At 53.3% G+C, this 21,328-nt stretch overlaps 2 protein-coding genes across 12 annotated transcripts; one reads left to right on the forward strand and one right to left on the reverse strand.

The window, feature by feature from the left end:
* Window positions 1–359: 359 nt before the first annotated feature.
* On the forward strand, window positions 360–5,634 carry Rgs19 (regulator of G protein signaling 19). 7 transcript variants are annotated; one of them, XM_038330404.2, is made up of 7 exons: window positions 360–450; window positions 963–969; window positions 2,810–2,914; window positions 3,064–3,185; window positions 4,536–4,610; window positions 4,701–4,935; window positions 5,016–5,634. In XM_038330404.2, exons 3-7 carry the CDS (start codon window positions 2,885–2,887, stop codon window positions 5,205–5,207), a joined length of 654 nt encoding a protein of 217 aa, XP_038186332.1. In that variant the 5' UTR covers window positions 360–450; window positions 963–969; window positions 2,810–2,884; the 3' UTR covers window positions 5,208–5,634. The 7 variants fall into 7 exon arrangements, with proteins under 7 accessions (XP_038186332.1, XP_038186329.1, XP_038186333.1 ...); XM_038330405.2 differs by having other exon boundaries at window positions 396–450; window positions 963–1,174; XM_038330401.2 differs by lacking the exon at window positions 963–969 and having other exon boundaries at window positions 395–450.
* A 684-nt stretch (window positions 5,635–6,318) lies between these two features.
* Tcea2 (transcription elongation factor A2) lies at window positions 6,319–13,193 on the reverse strand. Of its 5 annotated transcripts, XM_038330903.1 has the most exons (10): window positions 13,048–13,193; window positions 11,315–11,377; window positions 10,927–11,032; window positions 10,022–10,112; window positions 8,614–8,744; window positions 8,113–8,169; window positions 7,635–7,789; window positions 7,415–7,561; window positions 6,713–6,784; window positions 6,319–6,510 (listed from the first exon to the last, which is right to left on the reverse strand). In XM_038330903.1, the coding sequence occupies exons 1-10, from the start codon at window positions 13,114–13,116 to the stop codon at window positions 6,502–6,504; spliced, it is 900 nt and encodes a 299-aa protein (XP_038186831.1). In that variant the 5' UTR covers window positions 13,117–13,193; the 3' UTR covers window positions 6,319–6,501. The 5 variants fall into 5 exon arrangements, 3 of the variants coding, with proteins under 3 accessions (XP_038186831.1, XP_038186830.1, XP_038186829.1); XR_005285468.1 differs by having other exon boundaries at window positions 6,713–7,561; XR_005285469.1 differs by lacking the exon at window positions 13,048–13,193 and adding an exon at window positions 12,789–12,843 and having other exon boundaries at window positions 6,713–7,561.
* Window positions 13,194–21,328: the final 8,135 nt, after the last annotated feature.

Here is a 21,328-nt window from a genome sequence, read left to right on the forward strand (position 1 = left end):
GGGAAGGTTCCATAGCAGGGTGACACAGACCAGACTCAGAAACGCGAAGGGGTTGACCGGACAGGGCAGTACCACAGGCCAGTCCTTCCCAAAGGTCTCTTCTTATCCAGACGAGCCAAGGAGCACACAGGGCTCAGCTCTGGTGCCCCACACTGCCCTATCACATAAAGGAAAGGTTGGGAAAACCTAGCTAACCAGACGGAGCGCCGGTTTAATCGTGTCAGGGTCACCATGCCACGCTACCGCGGGACGACACGCCAGCGCGGGTGGGGCGCGGGAGCGGGCGCGGGGCGGGGCACTGCGGGCGAGCAGGCGCTGGGGCTCGAGGAAGTCCCGGCCCCTCTCTTTGGGGAAGTACCGCGGAGGCGCCTGCGCACTACGCTTGCGCCCCCTCCCCGGCGACCAGCAGGACTTCGGAGCGCGCGGGCGGCGTGACTCTGGGACTCGGCGGTGAGTGCGGCGCTGGACCGCGGACGGGCCCCGGCGGTGTAGATGCAGGCTGTGCCCGGACTTCAGCAACCGGTCCACGTGGACCTGGGTCGCGGTGGGACCGGAGCCCACCCCCTGCGCGTGGGGGAGGGAGAGCCGCAGCCAGGTTCCCCTTTTTCTTCAGCTCGGAGCTTTGAGGAGTAATTGCTAGAGGTGGGGGCCGGAAGAACCCAGGTTTCCGTGTCTCCCGCCCGCTAGCCTAGTGGGGAGGGGCCAGACAAGACACCCGATCCACCACCTTACCCACCCTTCGAGTCAGGTCCTCTAGCCACTCGGCCTGGAAAGCCTTAGGGGTGAATGTTGCACTCCCCGGCCCCACCCGAGCGGGGTTCTGTGCGCCTTCCTACCTCGCGAATACCCAGGAGTACATCTTGCTGTCTGACTTAAGTCCCTGCTGCTTTAGAGCACGCCCCTTCGGCAGCCAGGGTGGGGCCCAGACCGAACCTGGCCTTCCCGCCCCCATCCGCCTTTAGGTCGCTGGTGAGTGGGGCGCCATGGCGAATTCCTTAAGAAAGGGGTGGGGGCGTCAGAGACTGCGAGAGGGACCGCGAAGAAGAGACCAACCCTCCAGATGACCCCACCAGCAGAAAGCAGGAACTGGGGTGGGGGCCTACCATTCCTCAGGTGGGCTTGGGCAGCAGGGTTCGCCATGGTGAGAGAGGTCTGGCCTGCCATGGAGGTACAGGTAGGACAATGACAGTGTGGGATGGAAGTGGGAATGGAACCCGTTAGCCCCCCCCCCCCAAAGGTTATGACTTTTTTTTCTGGAATTACCCCATTTTCTTAAGCGACGGGGGGGGGGGGGGGACGACGACTGGGCAGGCTTGGACGTTCTTTTTTCTTCTGTGGAGCAACGCGGCAGCCATTCCCCAGGGAGCTTCTGTCCTCAGAGACCAGATTTGCTGCATCTGGTCTCTCAGCATAGACTTGGGAGGCCAACGCCTGGGAGGCTTGGGGAGGGAAGGAGCCCTCCAATATTCACATGTAGGGCAGGAAAACCCTAATTCAGAGTCCGGGCTCCCCTTCCCCAGAAAGAAGGGAGGCAGTAGTCAAGAGCATCCTGGACGACATGGGTTGATTGATGGGTACAAGGAGCCAGGACCTGAACCTGCAGCTGGGGAAAAGGGCAGGCATCCGTCTCTGCACACCCTAGGCTGTTCCCTGTCCAGTCTGCTGACTGGAGATGGAGCATCGGAGGGGTGGTCTGCAGGGTGAGGGGGTATGAAGGACAACTCTGGAGAGCCTAGAGACTTCAGGCTACCACACCCCTTCCTTTCCCTAGAAGCTCAGCCCCAGGGAAGTACAGCCCAAGCTACTTCTGTGTCCTGGCTTGCATGCTGGGAGACTTAGGAACCCATCATCTCAGAAATCAAGTCAGGTGGTGAGGATACCCTCAGTGGACAGAGCTGAGGAAGAAAAGGATTAAAGGACCTCTGCTGGATGAGGGGCTACAGGGGTGTGAGTCCCAGGCTGACGAGAGAAAGGTGGGCAGAGCAGAGATCTTAAAATCTGGATGGCCTCCATCTTGGACAGAAATGGGCACAGGCTGGGGAGAGAGGAGGCGTTCAAAACCGCTGCCAGCATGCTAATTGGATGCTTTAGCTTATGTTTCTCCTGGGGACACTGGAATTTGAAGTCAGCTTTCATTGGCCTAAGAAGTTCCTAGACCTTCACACACCCCACCCCACCCCCAGTGAAAGTGTGGTCTAAACATCAAGAATGATAAACCCTATGAAAACCCATTGAAGAGCCCAAGGCTCTTGCTAAGCAGCTGGTCCTCTCACGTTGCCACACCAGCTTCCATAGTTAGCACTCCCTGCTTCTGCATCCTAAATGGGAGTGTCTGAGGCAGCTGAGGGCCAAAGAACCTTGTTACCTGAGTACACACCCCATCAGGGCATACCCCCCACCCATTCCTCACTTTCAGGAAGTCGTTCTGAGGCCCACTCAAGTACTCAATGCTCAGACCTAGCACACTGCAGTCATCTGGGTAGCATCTCTACCCACCTCCATACCAGCTTGTAGCTCCAGTCCCCTTGGGAGGGGCCAGGAGCCGGAAGCCAAGAAAGAGGAACCCAGGCTTCCGGCTTCTCAGGGACTGAGCAGATGGGGGTGTCTTAGAGCCATTTATGGGAGGCCCAACTGCAGTATCCCCATCTCCGGCACCTCTATATGGGGTAAGCATGCAGGCGTGGGGTAAAAGGCTAAGGCAGAGCTCTGACCAAGCTCCCTCTGAGGGATCTCTCCCTGAGGTGGGTGCAGAGGTTACAAGGTAGGTCCAGGTCACAGACCTCAGTCAGAACTCCAACGTTCTTCTCAGATCCAGCAGACTCCCAGACTGCACTGAAGGTCCAGAGCTGGCACCACAGAACCTGGCAACCCCCTCCACCCACCCATGCCCACCCCACATGAGGCTGAGAAACAGGTAGGCACTTCCCACCTCTAATTGGGTTCCTGGACACCTGAGGACCAAAATGTCATGACCTTGGGGACACAGCCCACTGGGCAGGTGGGCAGAGACATAGGGGCCAGTGAATTCTGGAGTGGAGGTTGAGGCAGCCCCCTCTTCCTCAGCACACAGGACCAGAGGAGGCAGACAGGCCCCCATTGATGTCCAGCCATGATGCAGCCCCTTCAGGACCCCCCAGTCGCAACCCCTGCTGCTTATGCTGGTGCTGCTGCTGCAGTTGCTCCTGGTATGTGAACTTGAAGGTGCAGCTTGCACTGGGAAGACCCCAAGGCATTTGGGCAGGGGTACATGGTTCATAAAGCACCAAATGGGTATGTGGACCTGGGGAGCAGCTCATAGGTGAGGTACAGAAGCATGAAGGGGTAGGATGAGGTGGCTTTTAGGGGCTCAGACCCAGTCCTGCTCCCTAGACCCTTCCAGAGGCTTCCAAGAAACTAGCTTTAGTCAGGTGCCCCAGCCACAGCATTGCCCTGTCTAGAGACTGCTGAGCCTTGGTGGCTGGTAGTAGTGCCCAGATCCTCTAAGGGACTTTATATGGCTCTTAAGTTCTATGTGTCTGAGTATTTTGCCTGATTATGTCTGTGTGTCATACCTGGAGCCTGAAAAGGCCTGAAGGTGTTGGAACAGGAGTTACAAATGGTCGAGAGCCAGCAGGTGGTCTGTGGAAGAATGAGAGCTCTTAACACTGAGCAATCCTCCAGCCCCTTTGTGTGGCCTTTAAACCTGGTATGCTGTGGTATTACATTCAAGAGCCAAGCAAGTGGCATGCATAGGACGTCCATGCTCTTACCCAAAACCTGTTTATACCACTAAGAGCTGCCCAGACCCCAGACTATGTGCAGTAGAGGACACATTTGAGAAGAGACTTGGGTAAGGCAACAGCTGGCCCTGGACAGAAAAGTATTTAAGGTTTGGGGGTGTCTGATGGCAGGAGTAGGAGAGACAGTAGAAGTTTTCTACCTTATAGCAGTCTGACCCTACACAGACTGAGGGATCTATTGAACAGCAAGCCACCCAGCACTATGTATAGGCAAGATTCAAGGAGTGAAATATGAATGGGTAAGGCTCACTGGAAGCTTGAGCTGTATTGTTGCTGAGAAGCCAGGCCTGGTGGGAACTGAATTGTCTCCACAACTGTGGGAATGAGATGCTCACTGTGCCAGCTGAGCACATACTGACAAGGAGAAGTTTCCCTTGGAGGCGGTGTTCAGGATCCAGGATCAGACAGGTACAGACACATTGGAGGGGCTCTTACCCTACATTAGCCAGTGAGTCATATTGTTGATATCAGGCCTCAAGTGCAGACTTTTCAGTGATCTCAAGAATGATCTGGAACTAGGCTAAGGAGTACGGTTCTACCCAGCAGTCCAAAGAGAGGGAGTGATACCAGGAACCAGAACAGTCCAGCTGCTGACCAGGAAAGAGGCCTCAGTGGGGGAACAAGAGGATGTGAAGAAGGCTCATACTAGGAGCTTCCTTCCTTGCAACAGACTTACTGGTGCTAGGCAACCACGTGCCAAAGTGGTGTGTGGAGAACCCAACTGCATAAGGTAGTGCCACTTTCATTTGCCACTAGGAACCAAGAACGGCAGCGAGCTTGGCAGGCTTCTCGGGAAAGCAAGTTGCAACCCCTCCCCAGCTGTGAAGTTTGGTGAGTACAGCCACCACTGTGTATGCATGCATGTATGTGTTTTTGTGTGCATGTCTCAGTTCTGACATGGTCTGGCCCTCATACCTGCAGCACTCCACCAAGTCCTGAGGAAGTACAGAGCTGGGCACAGTCCTTTGACAAGTTAATGCATAGCCCCACGGGCCGCAGTGTATTCCGGGCATTCCTGCGCACAGAATACAGCGAAGAGAACATGCTCTTCTGGCTGGCCTGTGAGGAGTTGAAAGCAGAGGCCAACCAACATGTGGTGGATGAGAAGGCGCGACTTATCTATGAGGACTACGTGTCCATCCTGTCCCCCAAGGAGGTGCGCCAGATGCAGGGATAAGTGAGGGTGGCCTGGGAAGGGCACAGCCCCACCTCCTGACCTTGGTGCCTGCCACACAGGTGAGCCTGGACTCCCGTGTGCGAGAAGGCATCAATAGGAAGATGCAAGAGCCGTCACCACACACGTTTGATGATGCGCAGCTGCAGATCTACACCCTCATGCACCGGGACTCCTATCCTCGCTTCCTCACCTCCCCCGCCTACCGCTCTCTGCTACTCCAGGGGGCCCCACAGTCCTCCTCTGAGGCCTAGGTGCTTGCCACACAGATGCCCTGCTCCTGTGGGCAGACTAGGGGCGAACCCTGCCCCGTTTGGCTGGATATAGACTCAGCCCCAGTGGCAACTGCAATGTTCTGCTCTGCCCTAGCCTGTTCCAGCTGGGGGTTCTCCGAGATGGTGCCTCAGACCCTCCAGTCACGTGCCCAGGAGATGTTCTCACAGAGAACAACCTCTGTGCCAACAGGTTTGTAGCAAGACTGTTTATTCCGCAGAACCAGATGTAGGACCTCAGAGTCAGGCTCAAAAAAAGAGCCCATTTATATTTTATATGTTAATGAACTTTAAAATTGGAAATATGTCCTTATTGTACATTTTATCAAAAGAAAAAAGAAAGCTTTCACATTCACCTGATTTCCTACACATGCCAAAAACATGATATGGTATTCTTGACCTTTTAAAAGCAAGTGTCCATTTATCCCACAATTGGGGTAGGAGGTCAGAGAAGAGGATCATCTACCAGACTCTGTTCTGGGCCCTGCCAAGGTATAGCTCTAGGAATTGGCCTCAACTCTTAAGTGGGTCAGTGCTCCACAAAAGCTCAAGATGCAACTGCAGATTATCCCAAACCCTTGTGTGCTTGGTGAGATGTCTTCCTAGAGGCTGATGGCTTGGCCTCCTCAAGGTAGCTGGGTACAATGTCATCTTCATCTTAGGGGTCCAATAAAGCAAAGCACCCACTACGTTGGTCCTTCAAGTTGCTGGAAGTTTCAGCAATTTGAAGCTAGAATTGCCCTCAGCCCAGAGACCATCCTCCCCCATGTGGTGAGCAGAGTGAAGGATGGAGCAAAACATCCTGAGAGGGTACCAGGTCCTTGGGCTGCCATGTCTGGTGAGGATGGGTGAACACTGGGCAAGGTCCTGTTCTAACAAGTCCCACGTGCCACAAGCCCACACAGCATGGTGGGACACATATAAGCAGACCACCAATATCCTAAAACCACATGTGCAAGCAAGTGATCTCTCTAAAAAACAGACACATTGCCCCAACGCAGCTTAGCTCAAGTGTTGTCTGAGCCCAGGGAGCAATGGAAGGACAGACCCAGCTGGAACCGGTGTTTAGCCCCTACCAGGAGCAAGGCCAGAGGAAGGCAAAAGAAAACATTTAATAATGAGGGACAAAGGGCGAAAAGGTGCACACCAGGCAGGCAGGCTGGGACAGGGCATGCCACCTTCTGGGGATCTCCAGAGAAGCTGTATCCAGGAACATTGCAGGAGGGGGCAATGCTAGCCATGGCCAGGACTACAACACATCAGTACGTACAAGGGTTCAGCAGAACTGCAGGAAGGTAGGAAAGTGTCTGGCCAAGGTCCCACATGACACACACAACCCCCCAGGGTAGTAATAGGACAGACGGGAATGGGGCTCCTTCCCAGAGACTCCCAGGAGGCTATTGGTACAGTGGGCCCTGGTTCCTACTTCAGGCCCAATATATTCTGAGACAGGACTGCAGGTGAGCATTCTGGGCCCACCCACCTACCTTCCAGCGATTCCCACACTCGTTGCAGACAACATAAGTGGTCATGGGCTCATCCGAGCTGCGAGTCTGCACCTGTAAAGTGGGTGTCTGAATCCCCAATCTCTATTGATGACTTGATTTGGAACTTCCCGGTGACCTCAACCTCCTAAAACCTCCATAGGTTTATGGAGAAGGTAGATCACCACAACAGATCTTTGTGGGCCTGAACAACTGGGCTCAGTAGAGTCCAGAATGTTGGCTAAGTACAGAATTCCCAAAGGAGGGTCTATATATTGAAAGGATCAGCAGAGATGCCAGTGGCCCTGGTCATCTGAGAGACGGAAGAGAAAACCTATCACAGGGCTTAGTCGTTACAGGTGGTGGAGACTGAGCTGCTCTGCCGTTCATGCCCTGCTACAGATGATGGCAGCTTCCACAAGCCATCTTAATAACACTTCCCTCTTCCCAAGTCCCCAGTACGTCTTGGAATCCACATGGTCTCCCCAAAATATTTAAGCCTCTACCTCCATAGCAGGGTCTGAAGGTCCTACAGCTACTGCCAAACAGAAGACTACACTCCTGTCTCTCCAAGCTGGGCAGGGCCAAGCCACTTAGCCCTAGCACAGAGCCCCAGACCAGTAGAAGTAGGGACAAAGGTGGTATCCATGAAGAGGATTGGTGTGCCCTGAGGTCCCTGCCAAGGAAGATAGAATGGACCCCAACCTGCGTGTAGGTGCAGTTCTTCTTCCTGCACTTGCTGCAGGTGAACAGGTCGGTCTGTGTGCCACCTGTACGGGCCATCTGATGCTCACGGATGGCCTCCTTGGTCATGGCCTTACGGATCTCCTTCAGCTCATCACTGGCCATCTCCTGATAAAGGGGCCAAGTGCTCAGCCTGCAGCTCTATACAACAGCCTGCCCCAGCCCTTCCACTGGGGCTCACCTCTGATGTCATCACGGCTATCTGCTGGGGTGTAATGGCACCACACAACACATTCCGCCGCAGGCCAGGGTTCTTGGCATCTTTCAGGTTGGAGATTCGGCTCCGCACACGGTTCTTGTACTTCATGTCTGTGTTTCCCACGTCCAGGAAGATGCGTAAGGGTATTTAAGGATGCATCTGCAGTTCCTGAGCTCCATCCCTCCTTGGAGTCATGAATCTACCCACTCAAACCCTGTGGGAAACTGAGGGGCTATAGTGTTGTGACTTCTCTAACCCATTCCTGTTTGAGGCCCACATCTATATATTAAGTAGTCACAGCCCCTTACTCATCTATGGCCCAGGTAAACTTGGGGGACCACCCCAAGAGGGCGCTGGATAATCTGCCAATGGTGTCTAACAACTACTGGAGAAGCACAACTCACTGGCCTACAGATTCTACCAGAAGTCTTGGACCTTGTATACACTGTACAAAGGATATACTCCTCGATCTGAGATGACAGATGCTCACAGTCTACACCGACGGCCTCATGATCATCTGCAAAAGGGAACCCTCGTTAGTTCCCCCCACTGGCTTTTTCCACCTGCCACCCCTCTGCTTTCACAGAGCTCTAGAAGCTAAATAGGGCACTTGCATTCCTGGGAGACAGTTCCCAAGATACAGGTGTTCTGATGACTCCAAAACCTCAGTCTCCTCCCTAAACCACAGTGGGCTAAAGAGAAGAGATGTTTCCAGGCAGTGGTGGTGCATGCCTTTAATCCCAGCACTCAGAAGGCAAAGGCAGGTGGATCTCTGTGAATTCAAGGCCAGCCTGGTCTACAAAACAATTTCCAGGATAGCCAGAGCTGTCACACAGGGAAACCTTGACTCAAACAAGAGAGAGAAAGTGTTATCTCTGGCAGCAACCTCTAAAGCAGGTAGAGGTCCAGGCCACCCTGTGCATCTGGAGAAGTGTCAAAACCCAGAGCTTGTAATACTCACGGTCCGTTTGCAGGGCCAAAGTCAGCATTTCACGGCATTTGTTTCGTACAGCATCGCAGGTAATGGGTACTGGGGGAAATGTGGTGATCCTCGGAGTGGATGAGGTCCTAGGTGGGTCTGGCTTCTTGCAGCTAGAGAGACAAAGCCAGCTGGGCTCAGACTAAGCCTGTTAAGCCAAGTTGTGCATCCAGCAGGTGTTGGACACCATTGGTAGGCTACCTAGTGCCCTCTCTGTGTGGTCCCCTGACCATTCCTGAGCCACTGATGAACCACAGAAAAGCAAATGTAGATGCCATGCTGACCTCCAAAGCCCATTTACTCTATCCTGACAGACCCCCAGCTAGGTCCAATGATTTCATCCAACCTTAGTTCAGCCTAGAATGCTTGTGTGCTCTGCCCTAGTCAGAGAAGAGCATTGGCTAGAAGGTCCACAGTGAATCACAGATCACTCCCCAAGTGGATGCCAGATCCTTCAACAATCCGTGTCTGAGCAGTGCTCTCTTGTCAAACTGGGCTGAAATATTCTTGCTAGCTCCAGAGTGTCTGCTTCCCAAGAGACCCAGGACATGGGCCATGCTGTGAATACCTCTCTGCTAATGGCAGAATAAGGCAGATACTTCTGGTTGCCTGAAGTAAAGATGAGGTGGAAGGTTACCCAAAGTCAAGTCTTAATGTCACAGGTGACCCCACAACACAAATGAAATTGGGCAAGGATCTCAGGTCTGGGCTCAGTGAAAGACTTGTCCAACAGTCATGCCTGCTCCTCTGGAAACCAGCAACATCAGGTGGGTTTATGGAGCAAAATCAACTGTACAGGTGTGCTAGTGAGCTCAGGGCATAATAACATTATATCTGGACTGCTAGGCTAGAGTTCAGAGCATAGGCTGTTGTGGCCTGGCCACTGCTACCATCTGATCAAAGCAGCCTGTCATCCATGGCCTGTAACTAGTAGTGCCCTTTGTCTCCATGGTAACAGGTCTGCCCTGACCACCTTTAAGGCAGTGGTGTGGCAACACTTGAATGTGAGCTGTGCCCACCTATAGCTCCAATAGCATTTGCATGAGGGACCTATTCACCAATCTTGCTGAGCAGAAAAAAAGATAGGGTCTAAGGAAGCAGGAAAGGGAGCCTGGGGCCAGGCCAGCTCCTGTTGGGTAGCCCCTCCTCACTGAAAGTCTCAATGACACTGACAGCCAGGCAGACACAGCCAGACATCTTAGGTGGGCAAGAAGGGAACTAAGCAGTGGGACAGTATCCAGCATGAGACTGACTAACCTTATAAATGGTGTCCTGGATGGGGCCTCTCCCTCAGAGCAGTGTCCAGGCAAATGGACATCAGCCTTCTTTTCCCACTGAGGAAACTGAGGCAAGAGGCAGAAATGTATAGAACTGCCTTCAGATATGCTACCTGAGATCCGCAGTCCCTGAGGCATCCTTTGAGGACGATGTGGGCAGAGGTGTGCCCTTCCTTTGATCCCTGGTCTTGCCATCAGAAACATCTGCCATTATCAGAAAACAAATGGTATAGCCTGGTCAGGATCAGGCAGCCAGGTGCTAGCCCAGCCTCAACCTGGCCATTATCCCTACTGCTTAAAGCCATTAGACAAGCAAAGTACCAGGAGGCCACCTGACCTTCCTCCCAGTCCCCAGCAAGCCCACCCTCCTTAAGCCTCACTCAAGCAAGTTGCTGTGGGACCCTTCAGGTTGAACCTGCATATGCCTCATAAAAGGCTTCTTCTGACAGCATGGGCAGGGCCTTGCCCAAAACCTGAACTATGGACCAGGGCAAACTTACACTGCTAGCCTCTCGATGGCCATGTGACTGTAAGGAGGGGCAGATCCTGAGTTGTCTCACAGAGAGCTTTGTAGACAAAGCCCAAGAATGGTTGCCTTCCTAATCAATAGGAGCATCTCTGCAGCCCAGTTATCCACTGTCCCCATAAATAGCTGCTGTTTGCCTAGCTCACCTCTTGCATAGATAGGTAGCGCCCCCCCCCCCTTCAGCTGGAACATCCTAATCTGCACCTCCTTTTCTGTTGGCCTCCTGCAGTTTGAAAACCTCCTCCTCGGCACACACCCTCCCAGGCCATCCCCTCCCCACCACAGCAGATAACACCCATCATCCTCATTCACTTCCAGCCCAGGGATGGACTCTTTCTGGCCTGTTTTGTATCCCACAAGCAGACAGCCTGAGCAGGCGCAGCAGGGCCGGCACTCTGCTGTGCTGAGCACGCGAGCCACCCTTTACATTCTGACCCGCACCCACTCTGCCGTGCTGAGCATGCGAGCCACCCTTTACATTCTGACCCGTACCCAAGAGCTTCTTCCAGGACTTGATGAGGGACTTGGCCAGGGCAATGAGCTCCTCATCCGAGCTCTGCTTCCGCAGGGCATTGACAGACATCCCAATACGGGTGGACTGCAAGGCAAGTGTCTGGGGTCAGAGGTGGTAGGGGCTCTGGCTCCCACAGGGAAGGGCTAGGGAATGGGCAGGGGCAGAAGGACACCTCTCCCAATGGCTAGGATCTCATTTGGAACCCAGAGCACTCCCTCCCACCTCACTGATCACCAGAGAGAATCAGAAACCCTCTCCTTAGAACAGTTGTTTGTGCCAGCTAAGCCTTGTGGGAGTAACATAAGGACCCTGTTCTTGGAATTGCTGTCTCTGGAACCATCCTACACCAGGACTGGAAGAGCTTACCTGGAGCAGGTGTAATGTAACAGGCATGGCCTTCAGCTCCCGCAGCAAATCCATGGCTCCCTCCTGGAAGGGAAAAGGACCTTCATAAAGGGCATTAAGCAATCCCACCTCTTCCTGATCATGAGAGAAATTTTTATGTCAGAAGGAAGCCACTCCTCTACCTCCAGAAGACCAGAGCACTGAGCACATGGCCGTACACCACTAGGAAAGAAATTGAGGCAAACAGCAAACAGCTAACAGTGCTCTCCTCAAAGATCGGGTGGTTTCTCACCCTGCATCTGTGGTGACCTCCAGACCTCATGGTAACCACATCAGGTCACTGAGCAAACTACTAGAGAAAAAAAATATGCCCCCATTCCTGGAAGGACACTCAGAGACTTAACTCAGGTTCCTTAGCCGTAGTCCATCTGTGCCATGGTGGTAGAGCAGCCTCTCCTCAAAGTGCCCATCCATCAGTGCAGCACTTCCGGATATTGTAACAGACAAGCCTGATTTTCTTCCCCTGCCATGCTCTGTTCTTCAGTATCTACAGACAGGCTGCTTCTCCTTTTCCTACCTTAAAACCCTCATTCTGCCTAAGACTGCTCTTCTCCCTGGCACTTCAAAGCTTTATTCAATCACTTCCTTCCTACACCTGAGACAGACTCTTCCAACACCCAACACTGTTGTGCTTGCTATCCTCCAGGTTGCCACTATGAGCTCATGTGTCTTTACCCAACCATTCAAACCTTCCATACTAGAGGCAACGGGAGGGTCTGGAGCTAACCTCCAATCGGTGTTAATTATCTGCTCAAAATGCAGCCTTGTTTCGTGGCCCTAAAGCAGATCCTGCTTCTGAGACTGTACACCAATCAGCCTCTCCGGTTGCTGCAACCTCCTGGGACCTCTGTCATTTCCCTTCTCCACTGTACAGTCCTGTCTGTGACTTTCCGCTCTTGCTGTCGTTTGGGTTTAACACCCTTAGAGGAAAGAAGCACCAGCAGGCCTCTGCAGTGCAGGTGATTGCAGAGAGGACTCCAGCCCTCCAACCCTGAACAACAGGAACCCAAGGCAATCCTTTTGGGGGCATCCCCAAAAGCTGTCCTGCTGCCCTCCACTCCAAGTACAGTCCTGGGGAGGCTCTACAGACTCATGACTCAGCCACTATCTGGGCTGCCCCGGGATTGGTGCCGCGGATGGGCGGGTCATACTTAGCCTTAAGGCCACCTCCTGGTCCCTTCCCACCCTCGGAAGAAAAGATGCAAGTGCCATCATCCTCTAAGGATGCTCCTGAAAGGTTACAAGAGTGGCCAGGGTCGATCGAAAGGCGGGTTAGACTGCCAAGCCCACAGTGCCTCGGGGCAAGACGAGGGGCAGAGTTGGTCTCCTAGGGTCTCAAGGACACAGGTTCATTTTTGGAATCTACTGTCTCCCACACCGGCTTACTGCTGCCTGAGGCCTAAACGGGGATGGGGATGGGGAGTATTAGAGAAACCTGGTTCTGGAGGGTGGGGGCAGTCATGGGAGACAACGGCTGGACTAAAAACGCACGCGACCACCGCTGGGCGATGGGGCCAGTGGGCGGCTCTCAAGTCAGCTTGATGTCCAGTGCGAAGCAGCAGTCCCAGGACAAGGTAGAGGGCGGGCCCGGGGCAGGGGTCTCGACTGGTCTGAGTATCATTCTCCCCGCGGGTGGGTTCGGTTGGTCTCCGCGGAGCGGGGGCCCCAGGGTCCTGGCGGCCCGCGCCCCTCACCGCGCTCTTCCTGGTCACCATCTTGTCCAACCTCCGGGCGATCCGCGCAATCTCCTCCTCCTTGCCCATCACCACCTCGGTGGCGGCGGGTTGCGCCAGTTGAGCCGCCCGGCCCGACCTCGGCAGCCGCCGCCTAGATGCGCGGTCCAAACCTCCCCTCGCGGCCGCGTGCAACACAATTTAAAAAAAAAAGTCTCCGCCCCCGGGACTACAACTCCCAGACGACTGAGTGGCGCGTGGCGCGCGACCCGCTGGAAAAGATAGTTCCTCCTTACGTCCGCCCCACACACCCTGTGAAAGCCGGGGAGAGGGTGGAGCTTGAGGGGAGGAGTAAAGAGAACCCCACTGCGCTGCGGTGTTTAACAAAACCCTTTCTGAGCTGCTTGCTGGCGACGCAATGCTCCTCCGCTGGTCGAGCCCGGTCGCCTCCGCCTCCGTGGCCTTGGGACCTCTCAGCTCAACCCTACGCCCGGTTGGACTTGACACACTCCCATCGTTGCCAAGCCAAGTTTAGGTCGTTGTTGCTTCTGCGCAGATGCGGCGCACACTGGGAGGTGTGGACCCCCAACTCTCTGAAAAGGCTTCTTGGACAGAATCCAGCCTCTGAAGTCAACCTAACAGGGTGTATATCTCAGGTTCTGCTCGTTGCTCTACGCCTCAGTCTCCCAACCTGTGAAGAGAGAATGACAGAGGCTGTGAACAGGATCATCCCATTCACATTATACACTGAGAACAGGGCAGGGCAATCAGACAGTGAGTCAGTGTCTCAGGAACATCATAGCCATTCCCAGGCAAGGAAAAGAGGTACCTGTTCCTCTTCTGTGGTACCAGAAGACAGGTGTCTGAATTGTACCCATAGTAACCGCGCGGCCAGGTGCAAACGGAATTGGCAGATGGCCTGGGCTGACCACTTAATCAGTTATGACATCTTCAGCACAAAGAAAAAGAATGGGATTTCTTGTAGGTAACAAAGCTTTTCCCTGTCCCACAGCATTAGGATTTGAACAGACATGTTCCCAAAGAAAGCGTACACACCAGCAAGCATGTGAAAGGCACTCAACCTCATTAGTCATTAGGGAAATGCAGATCAAAACCACGGGCGAGGGCTGGTGAAGTAGCTCAGAGGTAGAACCCTGGCCACGCACACAAGGCCCTGGGCTCTGCCCTAGCACTATGACAATAAATAAAGAGATCTGGGCATAGCAGTGCTCACTTTTAATCCCAGCACCTGGGAGGCAGAGGCAGGCAGATCTCTGTGAGTTCAAGGCCAACCTGGTCTAAATAGTGAGTTCCAGGACAGCCAGGGCTACGTAATGAGACCCTGTCTTGAAAACAAACAAACAAACAAACAAGAAGCTTTTCCAGAGGTGCAGTGAAGGATGAATACAGCTCTCCAGCTTCCATTCCAACTCTGATTCTGCCCTTTATTGGCATTGGGCCCTTGCTCTAAGCCAAACCCAACCAAATAAGTTCTGAGAAAGGGAACGCTGTGTTTGATTATCGAGTTGACGCTTACAGGACCCTACCATAGCACAGGGAATAAAGGAGTCCCATGGCCTTCAACCATGCTGTTTGGCTGAAGGGATTGTCCATCTCCGAGTGTGAAAAACAGCAGCCTGTAGGTGGCAGAAGCAACCCACAAACCTGCTCAGACAGTGGCTTCTTTTAGAGGAAAATCCGGAGGATCACCAGCAGGGGAGCTATGATCAGATCAAAGATGTGTTCATTCCTAAGGGTCCTCACTTGTGGGGCTGGACCGACCAGCCAGGTATTTCCACATCTCGGCCTTAGAAAACTTCATTCCCGGGCTGGAGAGATGGCTCAGAGGTTAAGAGCACTGGCTGTTCTTCCAGAGGTCCTGAGTTCAATTCCCAGCAACCACATGGTGGCTCACAACCATCTGTACTGAGATCTGGTGCCCTCCTCTGGTGTGCGGGCATACATCGAGGCAGAATGTTGTATACATAATAAATAAATCTTTAAAAAAAAAAAAAAGAAAAGAAAACTTCATTCCCTGATCTTGGGATTAGCTCAGTTGGTAGTGTTTGCTTAGCACAGAGGAAGCCCTGGGTTAAAGCCGCAGTACCAAACCAGACATCACGGGTATTGTACTGTATTCCCAGAACTTGACAGGCAGAGGCAGGAAGATCAGAAGTTCAAAGTCATCCTCAGATACATATCCAGTTTAAGGGCAGCCAGGGCTACATGAGAGACCTTGTCTCAAAAACAAACAAACAAAAAAAACACTAACACCAGATCCTACAGGAGCTCCAAATACAACCTTCTGGCCCTTGCTCAGAGAAGTCACCTCCCACATCAGTACACACACACACCTTGCTGACTTTGGGAGTTTTAATCTTCAGTGAAACCTCCCCACCAAAGACCATCTAAACACCAACAGGTGTTCATTCCAACATGAACATGTCCAACATGTCCAGTACCCTAACCCTCTGAGGGTGATGGAGAGGGACACACCTGCCTGCTTCTGGGAGATAGCCTTGCTTAGCCTCCCATCTTATCTATCACCAAGGGCTTTTCCAAGTTCCCAGAACACCTAGATGAGACTTCTTCGCAGTTCATCATTTGGCTTTTGCACCCAACCTTCCTGGGGTATACCCAATTTTCCTTAAAAACCTGTTCCTTCCTGCAGTGGCTCTCCAACCTCAGGAGCCCTCTGTGAGCAACACTGCCCTACTCTAGGGTTCCTGGGGAGGAGATATCCCAGCTTGAAGGTCTGAAAAAGGCAGACAATACCCTAATGGGGTGGGATCATGGGACGTCCCCAGGCTCTGCCCCACCAGGCCAACTGCACCTTTGGCCCAAAGCCTGCCCATCCCCCTTCCTCAGTTCAGGAAACAGCGGAAGCTCAAGCCATTTATTTTTCTATTTGTGATCCCTACCCCCAATCCCAGTCTGCCCAGAGCTGGCCCTGACCCCAGTGGTGGCCTGAATGCTTCCCCTCTGGCCAAGGTAGGGCGGTGGTGGGTGGGAAGACTCACACTGCCAAGCTCACACGGAGCCCCTTGTTTCCCCTTCATCACAGACTGGGAGGCATCCTAAGCCCCAGGAGGTCCTAATACTGCTACCATATAGTAATCGCTCCCCTGCATGAAGGTCTCAGGCCCTCCGGCCCATTTGGGGGGTCACAGGTCTCCACCACAGGGCTCTGTGGATCTATAACCATTGCCAGTCCCACCTTAGGCCCTCCTTGGACACTGGCTTCTGTGATCAGACAGGGTAGTGACTAGGAACAGATCCGAGTCTCTGCTCATTTGGGGATAGGAGGTGGAGGCTGGGCACATGAGTGTTGCCTCTGTCTGCGTGCGTAGACGCCAGCTCTCCCAGCCTCAGTCTCCTAATCTACAGAATGGGAAGAGCCATGGGCTCATGGAAATGTCTGTTTGGAAAGTCCCCCGCCAGCCCACAGCCTGGCCAGGGTCCAGCTTTGTCCCCCTCCTCCCCCGCCAGAGGCAGGGCTAGGGAGGCAGGAGGCATCCCCTAGAGGCCATTGAGGCCCTAGCTGCAGGCTTTGCTCTAACAATGTGAATGTGCTTCCCCCACACAATTCCCAGAAATGCCGCCCCCCCTGCCCTGCCAGCCCGCCAGCCTGGCGGCCACTCCACCCTTCTACCCTAAGGAGCCCCAGGCAGCCACAGGGTCAGAGGCAGTGGATGAAGCATGGAGATCTGACTCAGAGGCAGCAAACCTGTGGAACTGTAAGGCTGCCTGCCTGCCTGCCTGGCCTGCCATCCTGCAGAGACCAGCCTGGACAAAGTCAGCCACAGCCAAGCCCCTGCAGGAGCAAAGCTGTGCTGAGCTTTGTGGGATGCCAAGTCACTGAAAGCTCTTCCCAAGTCACATTCAGAGGAAAAAACAAGATCCTTCCAGGCTGCACTGGGCCTCTTGATCCTCATGCTTCACCCCCTCCCCGCCCCCCGCACTGACTTTAAACAGCTCCTCATCTGGGTAGCATGCTTCTTGTATGGTTTCTTCACGTTTCTTTCAGGTGTGAGCTCAAAAACCACTCATGAAAAAGCAGGGTGTAGACACTGGCATAGCCCCTTCTCACACTTAGCACTCCCATTACGGACTTATTTGTGGATTTATTGATTTTTAACCTTTCCACACCAGAATGGAAACATGTCACAGCAAGAATTGGAGCTACCAGTTTTCCTACCTCAGAAGGCAGACTGGAGTCAGCAGGGGGCTCAATAACCCCGACCCCAATGAATTCTGTCTCTGAGCAAAGAAGAGTGGAAGTCCCTAAACAGCCAGCTGGTTCCCCACCAAAGCCATTTGTCACCAGCCAGGAAAAGTGGGGGAAGCGTACAAAGCTGGGTGTAATTTCTACACATACAACCCCGAAACTCAGAAAACGGAAACCAGCCTGAGCTACATAGAGGGTTCCAATGCCACCATAATTAGCAACATTTTTGTTTGTTTTTGAGACAGAGTCTCTCTACATAGTCCTGGCTGTCCTGAAACTCATTGCAGGCCTTAAACTCACAGAGACCCACCTACCTCTGCCTCACAAGTGCTGGGATTTAAGGCATACACCACCATACCTGGCCCAGTTAGCAACATTTTTAAAAAAAGAAGAAAAATGAGCTAGAGAGGGAAAAGAATAGGGAGGGAGGAAGAGGAGATAAATGTGTTCTTTCTCTGCCCTGGTCTCTATCTTTATTTCCCAGTCTGTCAAAGCAAGGAAGGGGCAGCCCAACATGGCAGGGCATTCAGAATGGGTACTACCTTCCAGAAGCCGTAAGAGACCCGAGTATGCCTGCATTTAGCCCACCTTATAGGCAAAGACCACAAAGGGTACCAAAGCATTCATGAAAACAGAGACAGCAACATCCACAAACCCAGGCCATGCACAGAGCTGAGAATAAAAGTTACTATTTATGTAAAGACCCCGCAGTTCTGAGGTGTGGGGGCTGGGCGAGGGTGAGGCCAACGGAATGGGCGAGAGCACCGGCCAGCAGGGGTTGGGGAAACTGGACAGAATGTCTGGCGCCTCCTCAGCCCGGTGGGTTCTCTCTGGCCTGAAGGCCAGCCTTCCTTCCTGAGCGGCTGTTTCCTGGCTCCGCCCTGTTGTCGCCACGGAAACCCATGAGTAGCCCAGCTCCCCAGCCAGGTTCCCATGGAGCCCCTGCAGAGCCGGAGCAGCATTGCCGCCGCCGCCGAGGCCGAAGACAGCAGGCGACTACTTTGGAGGACACAAATTGGCCTTGCAGTCATCCTGGACCAGAACACCCCAAAACGTTGCCCAGCAGCCTCAGCCTTCTCTACTACGGCTCACCCAAACCCTCACCCAGCGACTCTCAAAGTGGACAGTGCCTGTGATAACACCCACCACAGTATAATAACTCTGAAACTCTGGGACAGCCTTCAAAACATGTCTGATCCCTGGCCCACCCACAGAAGCCACTCTGTTGCATGTGGCTTACTCCCATATGTCCATAGCGCTCTGGTCTGCCATTATCCATGGTGGCCCTGCAGTAATAAGCTGCATTTGCTTCTCCTATCCGTACTGTTCCTACCCAGTCCTGCTGCCCAAAGGGCACAGAATGAATGAGAACCAAGTCATCTTCAATCTTTTTGTTTGTTTCTTTTGTTTTGCTTTGCTTGCTTTTTGAGACAAGGTTTCTCTGTGTAGCCTTGGCTGTCCTGAAACTCTCTGTAGACCAGACTGCCTCAAACTCATAGAGATCTGCCTGCCTCTGTCTCCCAAGTGCTACGATTAAAGGCCGGCGCCAACGTGGTACATACATGCTACCCCTCCACCAGTCCAGCACCCACTCACCCCAACACTCCCACTCCCACCATGTTCTGAGTGGGACTCTGGCTCCGTATGATTGGGAACTGAACCTGTGAACTTTACCAAGAAAACAACATCTTAAAGTACTTTTATCCCATTCATACACATATTCATATTGCATACTGCATGTACCCATGGAACCAAAGCAGCCTGTCTCCTAAATATGTCCTTTCCCAAAAGAAAGGTGTCAGAAACCTAACATGATGCCTTCCAAAACTGGGAACACAGAGTAGAAGGATCTATTAGGCTAGGGCCCAGTTCATCTAAACCAGCCCTACCCTGCCTGGGAGTCACATACGCCTAACCTTCTAAGTCATCAAGACTGCTCAAGTCTCTGATCCCAGGAGAATAGTAAAGGTTGCCTCGCCCTATCTTCATATTCCCCTAGCTCCAGCTACCAGAGACTGGGAGACCAGCAAGGTTTGGGGCCGAGAGTCGTTCGTCAGAAGGGTCCGGACTGGAAGGCTAACTGCAAAAAAGAGTTGTCCACCTGGACCTCTGTTACCCTCAGACAGGGACCCCACCCCACCCTTTGGGAGTGGGAGGGTCCAAGCCCTGCAGGACTGTGTAATTGGTCCCAGCCTCGCTGCTGTAAAGCAGCCAGAGCTGTCTGGTGGGAGCCTGGGAGGTCTGTGCCCAGGCAGTGCTTGGGAGGTCTCACCACCCCCAGGCGGAACAGAGCCAAGCCAATCCCCCACCATAGGCACTAAGGGGAACTATCCAGTATCCTTTTCAGGCCTCATGGAAGCCTGGGGTCCAGGGAGTCTGACGAAGGAGAATAGATGGAGGCATCAAGGAAAGGGGGCTATGGTCCCATGCTAGCAGAAAAGATTTGCCCTACCATTCCGACGTTCTATAGACAAGCTCCTATCATGGGTAAGTGCCCATATAAGCCAAGTGGAGTTCCGACAGCAGATTTTCCCTTCTCTCTTTGGCCAGATCTAAGGCTGCAGCTCATCTAACAAAGAAGTCTTGTGGGGGGGGGTGGGTCCCATCCTTGGGTACTGAGAACATTTTTCATGTCCTCAACACCTCAGTTCCTATTTGCTTATAGGAGAGTCCATCATGCCTGACTCCCAAGGACTTGAACAGTCTCTAGGACTAGGGTCTACCTCATCCCACACCCTGGGAACCTGACAGACACACATGTAGACCACACACAGACACACAGACATTCACATGGAATGTCCCTCTCCTAGCATAGCTGGCCACACCCACAGCAGCCCTCTACAGCCTTGGGAGTCCCTCCATCCCTGGGGCTCCAGGGTCAGGGCCACCCTGCTGGCAGACTGGAGTCACCTCCCCCATTGTTGTCCCATCTGGAAAGAAGGTGGGAGCGGCCAGCATCACCACTGCCAAGCAGTGGGCAGGGAGGGTAGCCTGCCCCTACAGAGAAAAGGGAGCACCCTGCAGGCTCCTGCCCAGCCCAGCTTACAGGATATGACAGGCTGACATCTGAGCCACAGCTTGGCTATGAGGAGGGTCATTGGCTGGTGACAGGAGAGGTGGAACAATGAGGTTATGCTGGATACTCTGTTCAGAACAGGAGGCTCGTTCTGAGCTATCACAGAATTCCAAGCCCAGCCCAGTATGCGAGGCTACAGCAAAAGAATCGGGATCCTTTTCTGGAGCCCCAGTGAGCATCATCTCAAAGTAGCTACTGTCCTGGCTGAGTCAGGAACCCTAGCCTGTATCCACAGCTATGGAGTCAGGGTGATTTCTGACAAAAACCGATGCGAGTGAGGGGATATCAGGGTAGTTGTTTGTTTGTGGTACTGAAGATGGAACGTAGGACCTTTTGTTTGCGGGACAAGCCCTCTACCACTGACCCATGCTCCAACCTCCACCTCTAGTTTTTTGTGCCCATTCTCAAAATGAAAATCTTCACATAGCTCTTCATGTCCTCTCTCACCACCCTCCTGTGCCACCTCTTCAGTCTACCCATCCACACAGACCTGCCGAAGGGAGCTGACCGCTGGCAAGATCCTGCCAGCATTTCACCTCCGAGTCCACACCTTCTGAGAAAGTACTGAGTTGCCCCCCCGTAGATCACCCTGTTCAAAGTTTATGCCCCTGTAGCAGGTGCAGGGCCTATAACGGAACCTTCACACCATATCTACTTGACAAAATATCAGGTAGTGATATTCGCCGTCCCTTAGTCTGAAGGACTGGAGGGAGCTCTGGAACTACTTAGGAACAGCCCTAGAAACCACACGGGCTCACCCTTTCAGTGTGCAAGGTGGGGTATCGTGACATGATAGGAAGGCTGCAGGGTGTCCAGAGCACATGTAGATGGAGTTTGTCACCTGTCACCGACAGCTGTCAAGAACTTTGGATTTTCCTCTATAAAGTTTACGCTTGGCAATGGACAAGAGGCGGCTCTAGGAAGAAAACCATCAGTTTCTAGAGCCCAGAACCCTTCCTGGTGGAGTGGCTGGACAGACAGAAAAAGAAAACGAATGA

The sequence above is a fragment of the Arvicola amphibius genome, chromosome 5 (genome assembly GCF_903992535.2).
Source record: "Arvicola amphibius chromosome 5, mArvAmp1.2, whole genome shotgun sequence".
Classification (NCBI taxonomy): domain Eukaryota; kingdom Metazoa; phylum Chordata; class Mammalia; order Rodentia; family Cricetidae; genus Arvicola; species Arvicola amphibius.